This window comes from Garra rufa, chromosome 21 (assembly GCF_049309525.1).
Source record: "Garra rufa chromosome 21, GarRuf1.0, whole genome shotgun sequence".
Lineage (NCBI taxonomy): Eukaryota > Metazoa > Chordata > Actinopteri > Cypriniformes > Cyprinidae > Garra > Garra rufa.
In genome coordinates this window covers 40,718,805-40,738,317 of record NC_133381.1, presented here as the reverse complement: position 1 = coordinate 40,738,317, position 19,513 = coordinate 40,718,805, and the positions used below count along the sequence as shown (strand labels likewise).

The 19,513-nt window shown below is 34.2% G+C and overlaps 1 protein-coding gene across 1 annotated transcript in view; it reads left to right on the top strand.

Moving 5' to 3' along the window:
• Window positions 1-1,269: 1,269 nt before the first annotated feature.
• Window positions 1,270-19,513, top strand: part of stxbp6 (syntaxin binding protein 6 (amisyn)) — a 43,436-nt gene continuing 25,192 nt past the window's right edge. Inside the window, exons 1-2 of the mRNA XM_073827148.1 lie at window positions 1,270-1,489; window positions 15,410-15,608. Coding sequence (XP_073683249.1) covers window positions 15,455-15,608 — 154 coding nt within the window. The 5' untranslated portion in view covers window positions 1,270-1,489; window positions 15,410-15,454. The remainder of the gene's footprint in view (window positions 1,490-15,409; window positions 15,609-19,513) is intronic.

Sequence of the window (19,513 nt, the reverse complement as noted above, 5' to 3'; positions counted from 1 at the left end):
GAAAGTCCAGCAAGCGCCAGGATGGTCTCCTAAAGAGGATTGAGTTGCGGGATCGGAGTGCCACCAGTGCAGAGCTTGTTCAGGAATGGCAGCAGGCAGGTGTGAGCGCATCTAAACACAGAGTGAGGCCAAGACTTTTGGAAGATGGCCTGGTGTCAAGAAGGGCAGCAAAGAAGCCACTTCTCTCCAAAAAAAAAAAAAAACATCAGGGACAGATTGATCTTCTGCAAAAAAGTATGGCGAATGGACTGCTGAGGACTGGGGCAAAGTGATATTCTCCAATGAAGCCTCTTTCCGATTGTTTGGGGCATCTGGAAAAAGGCTTGTCCGGAGAAGAAAAGGTGAGCGCTACCATCAGTCCTGTGTCATGCCAACAGTAAAGCATCCTGAGACCATTCATGTGTGGGGTTGCTTCTCATCCAAGAGAGTGGGCTCACTCACAATTTTGCCCAAAAACACAGCCATGAATAAAGAATGGTACCAAAACACCCTCCAACAGCAACTTCTTCCAACAATCCAACAACAGTTTGGTGAAGAACAATGCATTTTCCAGCACGATGGAGCACCGTGCCATAAGGCAAAAGTGATAACTAAGTGGCTCGGGGACCAAAACGTTGAAATTTTGGGTCCATGGCCTGGAAACTCCCCAGATCTTAATCCCATTGAGAACTTGTGGTCAATCCTCAAGAGGCGGGTGGACAAACAAAAACCCACTAATTCTGACAAACTCCAAGAAGTGATTATGAAAGAATGGGTTGCTATCAGTCAGGATTTGGCCCAGAAGTTGATTGAGAGCATGCCCAGTCCAATTGCAGAGGTCCTGAAAAAGAAGGGCCAACACTGCAAATACTGACTCTTTGCATAAATGTCATGTAATTGTCGATAAAAGCCTTTGAAACGTATGAAGTGCTTGTAATTATATTTCAGTACATCACAGAAACAACTGAAACAAAGATCTAAAAGCAGTTGAGCAGCAAACTTTGTGAAAACTTTTGGCCACGACTGTAGAACATGACTGTGGTTTCTTCAAATAAAATATTCACCATTTCCATTACTTTCCCTTGTATGGAAATAAAACATTTCCACATAGTTATGGTTTTCCATGATAGTTCTTTCTCCAAACGTCTTTATTGCTTTAAAATGTGCGTAGTGCAGCCTATTCGTGGAAGTGCCAGTACTGGTGTAAAGACAGAATAAGTGTGCTTTTAAGGAAGTGGAGCGCAGCAGGTAAAGTGTGTGTGTGTGTGTGTGTGTGTGAGTCCAATAAGAGCTGCCGCGCGTCTGATCCACGTCACTCACATTTCCACGCAGTTCAGCAGCTGCGGTTTTGCTGTCGAGGCAGTGCACACTACAGAGTAAACACTGGACGAACGCTAATCACTGCAGATACAGTCTGACAGAAAAAGCGCGGGTTCAAACTTTGTACGTCTGCAGATGGAAAAAGCAGCACAGACGGAAGACGAGAGAGTAACGCTGAACACAAAAAAAGGTAAGAAAATCACCAGACCTACGGTACTACTCTAGTAATGATGTATTTGAGCTGTAGTGAGTGAAGAGCAACACTTAATACGTCTAATGAAGATGTTGTGAAACTCTAGGTAGTAAGTTTGTATTGTAACCGAACGCGAATCTCGTTCTCAAAAACACTGTGTGACTGAAATCCTCTCAATAACATCTTTATAAAACCAACACAATGCTTTCTATTGTGTGTCTGGCGACAAACACCGACGCTGTTTCAGTTTTCTTTTAAAGTAACTGAAGACCGGAGCAAGTAGCCAATTAACAGGGATTCTACTATTGAGGGTTTTATCGATATGCGACATTGTTGCTTATTTTGATTGGAGATAAACACTATAGAAGGAATGGATGATTTCTCAGGTGCAACACTGAAACTTGTCATGAAACACTGACTTGGGCTGCGTTTCAAAATCTTGGAAGCTGTCTTTCTAGACAGCATCGCTAGAAATGTACTATTGTTTGATTAAAACCTTAGTAAGTTAAGGGGAGACACTGCAGGCAAAATGCATTTTTTTCATGCACCTATCAAGTTTGAGATTTTGGGTTGTTTGGTTTTTCATAAAGTGTTTTTCAGACTAGTGGAAAGAAAACATCCAAAAAACACTGTTAGGTGTTTCTTTTATAGCACTTTATCTATTTGTGTCAATAGATTACAATTACAATACACATTTTTTTAAGGCCATGAGTTTTTCTCCTACACTGAGATATAAATCTCCACTTCACTAGCACTTACACACACCAAACTTGACATTTCTATTCCTGTCTGTATCCTGTCTTTTTTCTGAATTACGGCGTGACAAAATGAGACACCCAAAATTCCTTCTGTAAAAACATTTGACTCTAATATGTTAAAAAAATTAAACAAGAATTTTGAAACTGACTTCATCCAGTGTTTAGATTTTTGTACTAGAAATGTATGCAAATTAGCACATATTTTATTAAATAATGCCTCATTTGCATATTTAAACCTAACATTTTGGAAAACTTGTAATACAAAAAAATGTTTGCAATTATCAATGTAAACAATAAACTGGGTAAGTAAGGTGATAACTATTAGTTAATTTTTTTTCCCCTATTCACCTGCAGTGTTTCGCCTAAAGGAAAAATTCGTTTTCACAACATTGTGTCTTGGTTGCAGTTAGGTTACATCACAATATTGAAAATTAGAAACCTTATTATTTCAGTGACTTTGCATAAGACACGCATAAACATTGTTTTCTCAAAAACAGAAACATGCACATTCATGTTCCTTACATATTATTGTAGCCCAGTTTGTGCTGATTACAATACAGATTTGTGCCAAACTTTGGCGCTATTTTATAAATGTCAATTAAAAAGTATTGCGAAATGATGGCGTTTTCATTAACCGATGTTATGCGTCTAAAGCATTTTTTTTTTCCTCTCGCGATAAGTCATGGCAACTGAAACAGAAAAAAAATGTTTCCATTACTGTTTTGCGAAATATTCCTTTTTTGAATTGCCTGAAAAACCACCTCATGCGACTTTTTTGCAATATATGGGAGTTTTTGCGCAATTGACATAATTGACGTGTTTCCATTAGGCGTATTTTCAATTCGCAATTTAAAGGGTAATGGAAACGCAGCTAATGTAGAGGGTTTAAAATAAAAATAATTTTACAAAAAAAAAAAATGCAATTTTCATGTCTGCATTACCAAAAATTAAATGTTAGACTCTTTTATTGTACTTTTTTTAAACTCATGCAATGAGTAGTGCTTTTCAAAAATGATGAATAATGTTTCAAACAATACTCCTTAAAGTCTCATTCATCTCTGTAGCCTCACATGACTAGTCAAATACTTCTCACTAACCCTTGATATTGGCCACAGTTGCTTGTGGAAGGAATTCATCATTGCTGACTGTGAATAGAGCATTTCTACTATGTCTAATAATGTAAAACATTTAGCAAAATGCTACAGTGACGCTGGTAAGTGTCAGTTTAAGGCGACTGTCTTGTATCATATAGCCAGCGCAAATTAAAACAAAAATTACTGAGTGTAGATTTGGAATGAGAACATGTGGAAAATACTTACATGGTGGGTTTACAAGTAAACTGTCAAAATTGTAACACTTTACAATATGATTTTTACACAAAGTCTATGCAAGTAGTAAAAGTGTAATATGATTTGGTGTGATATAAAATTAGTTTGTGTGACTTTAGGTTCTGTTTTTGAGAGTGAAAATCACTGTATTGTCACCATTCTTTGAATTTAGTTAACATAGTCAGTTTGTCAGAATAAAAACTAAACAACATTATATTGAGGTGTAACTGTGCAGTTATCAAAAAATCAAAAGACATACATTAACACACCATAACAAACGTTATTGGTTTTTGTGCATCAAAGCCGAACAGTTGAGTTTCCATTGACCATATGTAACCTAATCATAAGGGTCCATTTTTTTAAAATGTATGCATCATCTGAAATGAATGAGCTTTCCATTGATGTCTGGTTTGTTAGAATAGAACAATATTTGGCTGAGATGCAACTATTTAAAAATCTGGAATCTGAGGGTGCAAAAAAGCAAAATATTGATCAAATCACCTTTAAAGTAGTCCAAATTAAGTTCTTCGCAATGCATATTACTAACTAAAAATGTTTGATATATACACAGTAGGAAATTTACAATGGAACATGATCTTTGCTCAATATCCTAATGTTTTTGGCATAAAAGAAAAATCAATCATTTTGACCCGTACAATGTATTTTTGGCTATTGCTAGTAGCTACAAATAAACCTGTTCTACTTAAGGGTCACATATTTGATCAACTTTGTGTGTTGATCAATGTAAATAGTTGACTCACAAATGAAAATGGCTAAAACTGTGTTCATCCTCAGGTCATCCATGATGTAGATGAGTTTTTTTTTTTTATCAGGTTTGGAGAATTGTAGCATTCCATCACTTGCTCACCAATGAATCGTATGTAGTGAATGGGTGCCGTCAGAACGTTGTGTATTTGTAAGAAACAAATCCATCATTAAGAGGTTTTTAACTATAAACTGTTGCTTCCTGTTAAAATACAAGTCTGTAATCCATAATAATGCTTTGTTCAGTGAAAAAGTGGTCTGGTCAGAGTCAGGAAAGAAATCTGCACAGATCATGCACTGTTTACAAGCAAAAACAAAACGGCTCTATAGAAATATGTGGGCTGTTTTTGATGTGAGGAGACCTCTTCTATTATGGACTCGTATTTTACCAGAAAGGCAACAGTTTGAAGGTAAAAATGTCTTAATGATAGATTTGTTTCATACAAACACACAGCTTTTGTCTTCTCAAAATGTTAACTGATGGACTGGAGTGGTGTGGATTACTGCAGTGTTTTCATCAGCTGTTTGGACTCTCATTCTGACGGCACCCATTCACTGCAGAGGATTCATTGGTGAGCAAGTAGCTGCTTTTCCATTACAGATTTGCACAAAACTTTGCACAAGTATTGAGAAGATGGCATTTCTATTAACTGATGTTATGCAACTGAAACTTAATTTTTTCTGATTTTTGTTGGATTTTGGCTAGATTTATTAGAATGTGGACAGTAAATGCGAACCGTTTTCATTGCTGTTTTCCTGAAAAACCACCTCATGCGAGCATAAAAACTTTTTTGAGATATATGGGAGTTTTTGTGCAACTAAGGCGTATTTTCAATTTGCGCAATTTAAGGTATGGAAATGCAGCTATTTATGTAATGCTACATTTCTTCAAGTCTGATGAGTGATGAAGAAACAAACTTCTGAGGGGGAGCACATTTTCTGCTAATTTTCATTTTTGCGTCAACTATTCTTTTATATATCCTCAGCATATGAAGCAATTGTGTCTCTGAAAAACTTAGATTTGAACTGCTAGATTCATATTATGCTAGATTTTTGAAGCTTGTGAATATTTTTTTAGTATGTTAACTACAAAATGTAGTTCATTGTTGTATTCCTATTCTGTTCTCCATAATCCACCACCCATGATGATTCTCCCGTGTAACATAGTGTTTTGATATTTTGAATTCAAGGTCAGAATAACATAATATCTAATGCAGAAGTCGTCAAGTCATTATCCAAGAAAAATACAGTTGGTTATGTTCCAATTTTATCTGAACTCTAACATTCCATTGTAAAGCAAAGAATTACAGGATTATTTGATTAATGATGAAAATAAGTTTGCATGTACAGTCAAGCCTGAAATTATTCATACCCCTGGCAAATTCTGACTTAGTTACTTTTATTCAACCAGCAAGTTTTTTTTTTTGACCGGAAATGACACAGGCTTCTCCAAAAAGATAAGACGATGTACAAGAGGCATCATTGTGGAAAAAAATATTATTACAATTAAAATTATTTACATTTGAACAAAAAGTGTCATGTCCAAAATTATTCGTACCCTTTGCAAGCTGTCACAGTCTATGGGAAAATCCAAAGTTCTATACCATTCCAAATAGTCCAAGCTGTTCTAAAGCATCCTAATTACACTGATTCTTATCTTCTGGGAGACGTCTTTGTCATTTATAATAAAAAATAAAAACTTGCAGGTTGAATAGAAGTAACTTTAAATCAGAATTTGCCAGGGGTATGAATAATTTTGGGCTTGACTGTATATAGAAAGAAAGTCCAGAACTATCAATCCTAGTCTATTACGGTATGATTAAATCTGCTTAAGTTGAGTTGGCTTTTTCATTCTTTCAGATGCTCCTCGTGCTTCTTGTCTGATTTAGGGTTTATGAGGGAACTGTTCAGGAACTCCGGTCGAAATATAATGAAGTCCACATCAGGCTTCTTGAATCATGGCTGTCCATTGGGTTCTTGGTAATAATTCTCACTTACTGCTGAATCACCACACCAAATGGACAGCCCTTGTATTTATGTACCAGCTGAACGTGAACAGAAGCCGTTCCTTCCTGTGTTAAGGTTTTATATTCCTCTCAGATGTTTTGAGTTTATTCAGAGATACTGCAGGTCAGAGAATGAGTAAAAAGGTGAAGTCTATCTGATCTGTGATGATTCAGAGTTTCCTAAACTGGGATTCCTGAAAAAGAAAAGTAGTAAATAAATCGTTTTAAAATGAAAACAATTAAAACAAAAGATGGGGTTTTTTTTCTTTGTTTTATCCTCCATCCATGAGTGAGATAATGATTACTCACGCTTTGTTCCTGTGCCATTAACGGTCTGTTTTGAATCATTTGTTTGGGTTTGGTTGTTAGGGTTTAGTTCAGTCCGTCTCAGGCCTTTAGCTTCATGTGTTTTCCTCCTGTACTCTGGATTCTGAGCTGCTTGTCATATTTTCCGCTCTGTGGTGTAAAAACCTTAGAGCCCCAGTTGGCTGATGAGATACAAACAGCGCTTCAACTTTACTATCCAGTACTTCTGTCTCTCATGTGTTTGTTTCATGTCAGAGGTCAAATGAACTTGTTAGTCCTGTTCTTTAATATTTTAATGCAATTGGGATAAATGTGTTTTGTAGGTGACTCATATTTCCTGGAGTGTCTTCAGTTTTTCTCTTGCTTTATTATGTTTAGGTTTGACATGCGTGTTTTCTAGGTTCAGCTTCAGTTTTCCTCTGATTAAACTGTTATCATTAATGAACTTGTTGGTATTTTTGTCACTGTCTTTTATCAGCAATAGAAGAAAAATCAAAAAGGGACATTTAAAAAAAAAAATTCAGACTTAGGGCTGTGCAGTTAATTGAAATTCAGTTTCACAATTATTGCTCCTGATTCCGCCCCCTTTCCAGCTTTCGCTCCTCCATAAAAGCACAATTTCACATGCAAATCAGTAAAATCATGTAACGTGACTTGCTTAAAATGGGATGTGCTGAATTGATTAATGTGTAGTATTTGTTGTGTTTTTAAAATCATCTGATATCTACATAGAAGGTATATGGCATAGAAAAGGGCGAAAAAACCCCAAGAAACGGTTTTACAACCCTAGGATTTGTCCCTAGAATGAAATACTCTGTTATTGCCTTATTTGGAACGTTCATGAATAATAATGAGCTCTGCTCTGATTGGCTGTTTCACAGAGCTGCTCAGCTGGCACACAGATAAAAATATATATTTAATTAGGAGCTCTAGCTGCAACACGGTCAAATACATGCAAATGTATGTCAAAATGCAAGGTTTGGTGATTATTCATGTAAACCTTCAAGTTATGTCTCAAACTAACATAAACAGTTGAGAATGAAAATATGTGTGTAACAGTATATTGGATCCGTGCAGCTCTTAAAGCAGCCACAAGTATTATTCCTTCTGCTGTCTCTGTGCTTGATCTGGGGGTTGAGGAGGAAACCAGCAAAATTAAGCACAGTCAGTATAAAAAATAAAAAACAAGGATGTAACAGAAGACTTCTATAATACAAGCCCTCATGTTTTGACTAGGGCTGTGCAATTAATTGAAATTCAGTTTCAATTTCAATTTCGGCTTCAAACGATCATGAAAATGCAGTAATCGAGATGAAATGATTATTGCTCCCCATTCCACCTTCTTTCCAGTGGTGCGCTTTTGCTCCTCCATAAAAGCCTGATTTCACATGCAATTCAGCAAAATCATGTAAGATGACTTTCATAAAACAGGATGTGCTTGGTTTATTAATGTTTCTTTGATGTTGTGTTTTAAAAGCACGAAAGAAAACTCGCTCAGAGACGAAGCAGAACACAGACATTTAAAGTTCGCTTTTAGCTCAAGGTGCGTGCCTAAAAGGTCAAATACACACAAAAATATTTCAAAATGAGGCGCTTGGTAATTATTTATGTAAACCCTTATCAGTTATGTCTTAAATTATCAGTTATTAAACAGTTGAGAATGAAAATACATGTGTAACATTATATTGGATCCGTGTGGCTCTTAAAGCAGCAAAAAATAATATTCCATTTGCCGTATCTGTGCTTAATATTAATAAAATGTAAAAATACAAAGAAAAGTCACTCAATGCTCTTGAATGAAGGACTTCTGTAGACTACTTCAGACTTGCATAAAAGTATTCAGTATTTTTATTTTATTTTATTTTTTTCATTTGTATCTTTATTTGTTGTATTTCTATTTTTAAATGAATCACTAATATAAAGTTTTGGACCCAGTCATAATCGTGTTAAATAATTGTGATTACAATATTGACCAAAATAATCGTGATTATGATTTTTGCCTTGATTTTTGGGTATGTAAAATCTTTGAAGTGGCTCCAATGAGTGCAGAATTGCAGTGATGAATGTTGATCTAGGGTGACGTAAAAGTTGCATGAATTCCAATGTGACTGTTCACACTGCGGTTGCAAAACATCTGACCTGAATCGGATTTAGTACCGCATATGGAAGTGGCACAAATCGAAATTGAAAAGATTAGATTTCATGTGGTGTTTATGCTGTTCACACTGCTATGAGAAAAATGACACGTGAGCAAAAGAAAATCAGATTTGGGCCACATTTGCCTGCAGTATGACTGTGAGAGTGTTTGCTAGATAGTAATGCAGGTGTTTTAAGGGTGTGCAAAGAACCAGCTAGATTGACATCAAGTGGAAAAACAGCAAATTGGATTTCTGAAAGCCATTTGTCTCTCATTTAGGTGAGACAACAGCGTGCCAAGAAGACGACAACAGCACTGACCTTTTAATGACAAAGGCATGGCCTCCAGGCCTGATGTTTGCTAACAGCAGCTTTGTGCCTCTTCTCAGGCATTGTGACTATAACTACAGCTCTTTGTTCTGTTACACAAGTGAGCATGAATTTGTGCAGCCTTCCAGATGCCAGTCCACAATGACTGCTGACAGGATGAATTTGTTTGTATGCCGCCGTCATTTGTGTGTCCTCAAACTGGCACGAGTTTGCGAGTAGATCCGAGTTTGGTTGTTTAAGGTTTTTGAGGATGGCTGCCTATCTTAACTCTGTTTTTGAGGTCAAGTCAATGCTCAGTATTTAATTTTGGTCCAGTTTTGTTTCATATCATAATGTTTCTTATCTTTCAAAACAAAAACAAGTGTCATTTATAATGTATTCTATGATCATACATTATGAATGCAAGAATAGCAACAGTTGCAACATGCAGCTTTTGTTTGTCTACTCTCCAGTAATAACTCAAATCAACTTGAGTTTGGTCTGAGGCTAAATTTTGCTTGTCCTTCTCTAGACCTGAAAGAGGATCAGAATATACTGTTATTACTGCTGTTTTGGCCATTGCTTTATATTGATTAAATATCCACTGAAGAGCCGTTATCAGGTTTTACTGGCTCATAAATGTACACCTCCCATTAATCTCAATAATTGAAATTTGTAGAGTATTTAGAGAATGACAGATGAGCTCTGTCCTAAACGCAGAGAGCTCCTCATGGTCTGCTGACTACATAGGCAGCTTCTTACTAAGACAGCATCCTAACTAAAATGACTCATTGGAAATGTTCTTCAACTCATTTATGATCCCAAATATAGGCTCCTCGTAAGTCTCTATTGACAGGCCTTACCAAAAAGAAGTATACTTCAAGTTTATTTTATCAAGTATACTTAAGTAAAGTTCAAGTATATTTTAAGTATACTTTATGTAGTAAATATACAAATATCAGTGCACTAGTAGTATTCTTTTAAGTGTACTACTTCAATACTCCTTAGGACTAAATTGGCCCACTTTCTAGTATATAAAAGTATTCTTTAAATACAACAGTAGTAAACTTTGAGTACACAACTAGTTTTTCATCTATGTTTTTAGTTTGTATTGCAAGTCTATATTAATAGTTTACTAATTAAATACTTTTTTCTGCATTTTTGTACACTTTGAAGTATAGTCTCAGTAAACTATTAGTTTAGTAGTTTTATACTGCAAGTACACTCGTAAGTTTTCTTTAAGTGAACATCATACTTCCCCATGTCCCCATTCAGGTATTAATTTGTATATATTTTGTTATATGAATATCTGAACATACAAAACATCAAAAAGAAAAAAAGAAAAAAAAGAACATGGTATATGGGTGCTTGTAAACAAAAACATTTGATTCTAGCGTCATGCATTTTTTTTTTTATAAACACTTGAATGTGGGTTAGTTTCATAAATAAATAAAAATAGCAGATAAACAACATTTTGAACAAAAAGCTCAAAAAAAAGACGTGATAATCGTGATAATCAATATGTCGATCAACACCCCAAAGCTTAACAGTCATTATTACCTCTTCATGGATCGACATTTTATTCCCTAACGTTACACAGTTTGACATATCTATGGTTTTGATCAGGGGAGTTGCTAGACCTAAAGCTCTACTGGGGCACAGGCCCCCCATTACTTATATCACTACAATAAAATAAAATAATAAAAAACCGCGTTGTAGTTAAATACACAGACGCGCGTAGACATGGATATTTGCGTGCATAGTCTTCGGTTAAACTGCGTTGCTTTTAGAAGCGTTAATTCAGCTTTATTTTGTGATTATGAACGTAAATTATAACTGAAATTTGACATTTTACTAGGGCACAGCAGATTTTTACTGGGGCACGTGCCCCAGTAAAAAGGGTCTAGTGACGCCCCTGGTTTTGATGCTGTGTTATGCTGGTTTTGGTTTCTTTTTCACTTGTGTTTTGGAAATTTTGTACAGAATTCTCAGAGCACAAGTGTAGCTCACATATACTTAGACGTTTTCTAAGTATACTTAAATGTCATTTTAGTATAGTATATAAAGCACATAAAGAGAAGTACATAAAAAGTAGACTAAATGTATTCTTTCCAATTTTTTTGTTTGTTTAAAAGAAGTGTACTAATAGCACACTTGAGAAAACTTTTTTTGTAAGGGACCTCAAATGTGATTTTCTTTTTTTCTTTTCTTTTGTAAACTAGAGCAACGTTTTTTCCTGTGTGTGTTCAGGTGAAAGAAGGAAGTTCATTGAACTTGTTTAAAATGAACACCCAAGAATGTTTGAAATTGCAGAAAAGATAAGTAAGATTAACCAGTGGTACTTTTTCCCCCGGTTTCACAGACGAGGATTAAGCCTAGTCCCAGACTAAAATGTAAGTCTGAGCTGTTTCAACTAACAGAAACTTGCATTGACTGATCTTAAAATATATCATTGCCTTTGTTTTGTCTCAAGATGCACACCAGTAATGTTTTTTTTTCTAAGCATGTTTATAAAAATGACTTAAATGTCCTAATTGAACTATGACCTAATCCTGGTTTACTCTAAGTTCTGTCTGTGAAACCAGGCCTTTGGGTTTTAGCTTGTCTACTTTTGACCACTTCCAGAGGTTGTAGATGCTCAAGTGTGGTCAAATGTGTTTAAATGGCTACAAAAGACCACCTACTCTTGTGCATTATGGGATTTTGTTTTAAGGAAAAGTAACAAAACCTCGGTATGTTGTGCCAAAACACACAGATTATGATGGAAATTAATGATATCATTCGTATCCTTTCCAATCCATTCGCTTATTTCCTGCTCGCTCTTCAACAGCTTCAGTTATTCAATCCTGTTTGTGTGCCACACTCTGCTCTCCCATGAAACTGATGTAGAAAGTGAAGAAATAAAAAGGGAGGGTCGAGATGAAATCTAAACGCAGCTGGTCACAAAAGACATTTAAAATACATGTTTAGACTGGTTGGAAACGGTAATGTGTCTCGTTTGGGTCTTCTAAGGAAGTTAGCTCACCATGAGTTTTCATATTGCAAATCAAAGTAGTGTGCATATGCATATCGTCCTATCATCAGCCTGTGAGATCGCCGATACACGATAATATCATGCTAATTTATTTAATGATATGTAAATATGTCAATATGTAATAAATTCCTTATTCGTTTTGTAAGGGTAGTGCGTGTGACTAAGTTGTGCGTGTACAGAGCGTTGGCGGTAGTTCTGTTGGATGGGTTCAAGTTTACTTTCGGTTTCATTCTCTGCTATCTTCAGTGAGCGGTAAATGTGCGTGCTTGAATGCAAATGAATGTATCTTTCTATACCTGTCATATTGCAATAATGTTACCGCTGTATGTCTGATCTTTGTCATCAGTTCATGTTGTAGTTCAGTTCATATTGATTGTGGAGAAGCGATGTGCTTGTAATTCACGTGCATATGTTTAGCGCCATTTTATCGCATCGTAATTCTAGTTAACGCATACAGATGTTACTGAGGTAAATGTTTATGTTTACTATATACAGACGGATTCTCAAATATCATATTTAATTCAGCCTAAACCACATTTTACTACCTCTGCTATCCTAATGACTGTCTACACTTAATCTATGTACACTGTATGATGAATAAATCTTTTACCCATTTTCACTGCATGTTTATACCGCGGCAAGTTTCTGAGGCATCCTAGAACCGACTCTCCGCGCTGCATCGCTAAAGTTAGGTGCCTTTTTGACGCATAATAATACTAATAATCGTCTTACTATAGTCAAAGGCATCAGCAACAGGCGATATCTTTGACTATCGTCGATACACGATACTATCGTCTATCGGCACAACCTTAAATCAAAGTCAAGGTTCATATCTGCTATTCTTTCAGTATTTTAATCGTAGTGGCTGGCTGGTCACTAAGTTTAGGTTTCCTAGCACAGTATTGTTGCTGAAGTCATTGTGTTGTAACGGGTGACCAAGTCTGACAGAATTTTATTTATGGGTGAACTGTCCCTTTAAATATTACGTTATTGGATTTTCAAAGATAATACTTATTGCACTATGCAAATTTAAAGAGACTTTAAGAGAAGTTCAGAACCTAGAACAAAAAAAGATATTCAGATGCACTCAAAAAGAAAGTACTCTTGTTTTTAAAGTTGTGTAATTTAATTATTTTTTTTAATGGATGATTTGATAGTTTCATGTACAGAGCATTAAACTAATGGTGTTTGTGTCAACATGTGCTCCCATCTAAAAGCTGTCCACACTTTAGTGACCTACTTACATGCTGCAACAACCCTGCAGAGTCTACAATCTCTCAGTGTCAATAAGACAAAAAGATAACTGTTGACTACTGGACATTCCCGCAGCTATCTACTGTCAACATGCGAGTGTGGAAATACTCAGAAACATTATGTTTTGGGAGTGTACTTCACAGTAAATCTCTCCCAGAAATGCCCTCCTTGATGATTAAGACATAAAAAACATCACTTAAAGGAATAGTTCAACCAAAAATGTGCTGTTAGTTTACTCACCCTCATGTCATCCAAGATTATATTCTTATTGAGGGTTTTTTGTTGCTGTTGTTGCTGAAACCATGGTCTTGGTGATTCATATAATGCAAGTCAATGGCAGCCAGCACTTTGAGAGTTTAACAAAGCATATAAAGGCAAGACAAAATTAATACCTGTGACTTCTATTGTATTGAGGTCTTATGAAGTGAAATGATTAATCTGTGCAAGAAATTTAACATGTAATCCAGAGCCTCAAACTGGTTCTTTCAGACAGTTTCTTTCAGTAAACTGGTTGATTAAATGATTAAAGCACCCAATAATGATGTACAATGTGGATATTTTACTTGTCTAAAGTATATAAAGTTAATAAATACTCTTGATCAACTTGTTGGAGGAACTGGAGCGCTGAATCAGTTCATTCATCATAGGATCAGATATGCCATTATTTTGGATTGAAGTGACTGTCAGGTGTCTAATAGTGAGTTTTGATTAAAGGTGCCATGGAACGGAAAGCTAGTAAAATGATTGTGCATTCAAAACGGCAGTTTCATTAAACCGCATATTAATAGCTGCTCGAGCTCCGTGATTAAATATATATTTTAGATATATTTCACTCCATGTGTGAGCTACTGAAAATGAGCCGCTCTGTGAAACAGCCAATCAGAACAGAGCTCATCATTATTATTCATGAACCTTCCAAATAAGGTAATAACAGACATTTAATTCTAGGGACAAGTCCTAGGGTTGTAAATAGACTTGTAAAACCATTTTGGAGAATTTTTGCCCTTTCCTATGCCATATACCTTATATGTAGATTTCAGAGAACAATTTAATTAAAATATTATATCAATGCATTCTGTGGCACCTTTAAGTAGCTTGTAGATCTGTGCTGCTTAAACCGTAAACTGTTTGAGATGATTCAGTCCGATTTGGTGAACTGGTTCAAGAATCGATTAAAAAAAGTGTTTGTGAACAGAACATCAGCCTGAATCTTTTGTCTGAGGCTCTGGATTACAGGTAATAATTTTATGAATAATGTTCAGGTTCTTGCACAGACCGATTGTTTCACTTCATAAGACCTCTATATATCGTCAGGAGCCGCAGATATTCATTTTGTTTTCCCTGATATAATTTTATTTTATTTGCAATTATGGACAGCTGCTGACTTGCATTTTATGAATCATCAACCACAGTTTTAGCGAAAAATATTTTGGACTGTTTTACTAAACAAAAAAGTCACCTACACTCTTAAAAATAAAGGTGCTTTATACGGTTCTTCACAGTGATTCCATAGAAGAACCATTTTTGGTTCCACAAAGAACCATTCAGTCAAAGATTCTTTAAAGAACCATCTCTTTCTTACCTTTTTATAATGTGAAGAACCTTCTTTTGCCACAAAGTAGCTTTTGTGAAACAGAAAGGTTCTTCAGATGTTAAAGGTTCTTTATGGAACCATTTAGACAAAAGCACCTTTATTTTTAAGAGTGTACATCTTGGATTGTATGAGAGTGAAAAAATAATCAGCATTTTGGGAGAGCTATCTCTTTAACGTGCAAATCACACTGCATTGAAAAAAAAAAAAATCACATTCAGATCTGCTTCCATTCCATGCACTTTTCACAGTTCAGTCAGCAACTGATGGATAAAATCAAGTCCCAGACAATGTCATTTTACTTTCACAAAGCAGCTTTGTAACTTAAACTGCTTTTAAACGATACATATTGTGCCTCCTTTTGTGTCTCCAGGTGACAGTATAAAGAGGTCCTGTTAGATGCTGACTGTCTCAATGTCTCTCTCATCAGAGTTAAAAGACCCCTGCTGTCACCCAGCCTGCGCCATCAGGTACAATGAGTGCTAAATCAGCCCTCAACAAGGCCATCTTTATTCCCAATGACGAGAGGATGCTTTCAGCTGTGCAGGTGAAGAGGAGGACCAAGAAGAAGATCCCATTTTTAGCCACCGGAGGCCCTGGTGAATACACCACATTCATCTGCTTATCAGGTAACATCTTACTGCTCCGCATCTCATTAGTGCTGTTTTGCCATTCCCGCTGCTCATGCTTAGGGTTTAGTGATTTGATCAAACTCCCAACACTCCTTGCACTGGCATGCAAGTTCTCTGATACCTTCTATCCACAGGCATGAATAATTCCTCAAATCATGTTTTTTGAATTGATACTTAAATTTAGGGCTGCATGGGGATTTTATTATGTTGAATTAGTTTTTGTATTTACATGTTGTGTGTTTTTTTTTGTTTGCTTGTTTTTGCATTTCCAGTTATTTAGGTTCATCAGGTTAAAATAAATGAAAATGACAAATCTTGCCTTGGGAGCTGTTTGTTTATATATAATATTATTCTTATTGTACTGATATAAAAAAATATTTTATTTTACATTAAAAATTATAGTTTTAAGTTTAATTTTATTTTATTATAAATATAATCTTCAAAGTTTTTATTATTTTTATTGTATATATATTTAAAAAAAAAATTGGGGTTTGGTTTTAGTTTTAATTAAATGTAATAAAATGCAGTGTGATTAAAAAAAATCCACTTTGTTCACAATTTAACAATTTCTAAAAAAAATGTAATTGTAAATATTTTATGAGACTATAAATTATTATTATTATTATTATTATTATTATTAAATAAAAATTACTAAATAAAAACTAAATAAGTGATATTACTCTTGTAATTTTCCACTGTAAAAAAAAAAAAAAAAAATCCAGTATAAATTTTTTTTCTATGCAATATAAGAAATATAATATAAAAAATATGTGACCCTGGACCACAAAACCAGTCATAAGGTTAAATTTTACAAAACTGAGATATATACATCATATGAAAGCTCAATAAATAAGCTTTCTATTGGTGTATGGTTTGTTAGGATAGGATAATATTTGGTCGAGATACATCTATTTGAAAATCTGAAATCTAAGGGTGCAAAAAAAATAAATACTGAGAAAATCACCTTTAAAGTTGTCCAAATTAAGCTCCTAACAATGCATATTACTAATCAAAAATTACATTTGGATAGGTTTACAGTAGGAATTTTACAAAAAATCTTCATGTAACATGATCTTTACTTAATTTCCTAATGATTTTTGACATAAAAGAAAAATCAATAATTTTGACCCATACAATGTATTTTTGGCTATTGCTACAAATATACCCCAGCGACTTAAGACTGGTTTTGTGGTCCAGGGTCACATATAGATAGTTGGTTCATGTTGCATTTTAAAATGCATATTAAATGACTCAGAAGCAGATGGAGAAGGAGAGATCATTTTGGTTTTATTTTGATTGATTGTGCAGCTCTACTTAAGTTGAATTGATAGAAATGTGGATTGAAAGTTTATAGTATGCTTCCATATTTCACTACATTCTTCTTGAGTTTTCAGTCCTTTGCAGTCCTGAACTATAACATTAACTTAAGTTGTTCATGCTGGCCTTTTATCATGATATTGTCGATTTCACATTTACCCCTCCATAAGCATTATTTATGGTATTCTTTAGCAAGCAGTTCTCATCTAGAATGAGCTGCTAAGTGGACCAGACTTTACGGCTGTAGTCAGTAGTGTGGTTCTGCGAGACTATAGAAGTATTTATACTGTCTGCGGTCTGCCTGCATGTGATTGATAACACCTGTGTTCCTAAACTCTCTATGATCAACACGAGGAAACCACTGCTCTCCAAAAACTATTACTACGACGAGTGTGAGGCGTCCGTGAGTCAAGTGGAGGCGTTTCCTCCGTGCCGCTGCCAACACACAGACTCCTTCCAACTGTGAATCATGGTGGAGGGGATGGATGTTGTTGGTGTGCTGCAGCGCCTCAGGGCCTCGACTGCTCGCTGTCACTGCGGACTAATGAATTCCAACCCGCATCAAGAAACTGCTGCAGAAAGTGTGTGTGTGTGTGTGTTTCTGTGAACTCCGATTCAAAGGAAGTTGAGTAAGTCCAAAACAACAGAAGAGAGTCCTGAACTCACTGCCATTGAAATGTAGCACTGTTACTCGGTAAAGGCAAGGAGATAAGACTAGGATATCAGTATCATTAATACAGCTATTTTACAATAATTTGTTGCATTAGTGACATGGCACCAACAATAATATAATGAACAACATTCAAAAAATGGAATATTATAAATAATAATCAGATTTTTTTTTACATTTAATTGTATGTTACTTGCTGCTTGTTTGCGATAAAATCCACTTTGTTCACAATTTGACTTTTGTTTTTTAAATTATAAATATTTTATGAGACTATATATGTATTATTATTATTATTATTATTAAATATAAAAAAATACTAAATAAAAACTAAGTGATATTACTCTTGTAATATTTCACTGTAAAATAAAAAATCTAGTATTTTAAATTTGAATATATAATAAAAACAAAAAAATGGCATTTTCAAATGCATATTAAAATGATTTAAACTCAGAAGCAGATACAGAAGAGGCAACAGCTTTCAAAAAATAAAATTATTAATAATAATCAGATTTGGTTTTTTTACATTGAATCCTATGTGTTACTTGTTGCTTCTTGGTAATTATGTGATACACTTTACTACTGTAGCAATTCCTTAGAGAAAATTGTATTAAACTTAATAAAACTAGTTAACAGCAACTTTTTATCTCACAATTATTTTTTTTCTTAGAATTGCTTGATATAAACTTGCAGTTGCAGGTTATAAAGTTAGAATTGCAAAAAGAAAAAGTTGCGATTACCCTTTTTTTTTTTTTTTTTTTTTACTTTTTATTTAGTGGTGGAAAAATGGGCCATAGGACTTTAATACAGTTTTATTTATTTTTAATTTAATTGTTTGTTTAATAATAAGTATTATTATTATAGGAGGTTTAATACTGTTTTATTTTATTAATTTTTCATTTGATTGTTTAATAATAATAATTATTATTATTATTATTATTATTACTATTATAGGACTTTAGTACGTTTTATTTTATTTATGTTCATTTGATTGTTTAATAATAATAATAATAACTTATTATTTATTATTATTATTACTATAGGACTTTAATTCAGTTGAATTTATTTTTTATTTGAGTGTTGAATAATACGAATAATAATAATAATAATAATAATAATAATTAATAATAATTAGTATTACTATTATAGGACTCATTTTATTTATTTTAATTGTTTAATAATAATAATGATGATGATGATAATAATAATAATAATAATTATTAATATTATTATTATTATTATTACTATTATAGGACTTTAGTACAGTTTTATTTTATTTATGTTCATTTGATTGTTTAATAATAATAATAATAATAATAATAATTATTATTATTATAGGACTTTAATTCAGTTGAATTTATTTTTTGATATTTGATTGTTGAATAATACTAATAATAATAATAATAATAATAATAATAATAATTATTATTATTATTATTATTATTATAATAACAATTTGGCTGTAAATGTATCAAAATGACTGATCCAAAATATAGCAAACCCTTGTTTTTCCCCAATCCTATAAAAATGACACTTCTGTATAATGTTGAAGAACATAAACATGTAAACCAGTCCACATTTTCACAGACAAGCTGAGAAAATCATAAACCACTAAATAAACATTATCCCAAGCTGTAGAGCATGTGATATTCTCAAGTGTCAGATGGTGCTTAAAACCCAGTGCCGGTCTTTAACTTCCTTGTTTAAGTCGTTTGACTAATCTAGCTGATGTTTTTAGAGATAACAAGTTGTTGAACCAGGCACATTTTCTACATAGTCGTCTAGAGAACACCTGTAGGGCAACTCTAGATATTGCTATTTAGGAAGCTCTTAAGTTCATTTTAATTGCCAGAAATGCAGTAAGCAATGAGGTCAGTTAGGATCAGCTGCTTGTGAATGATTATCTGTTTTGCGAATC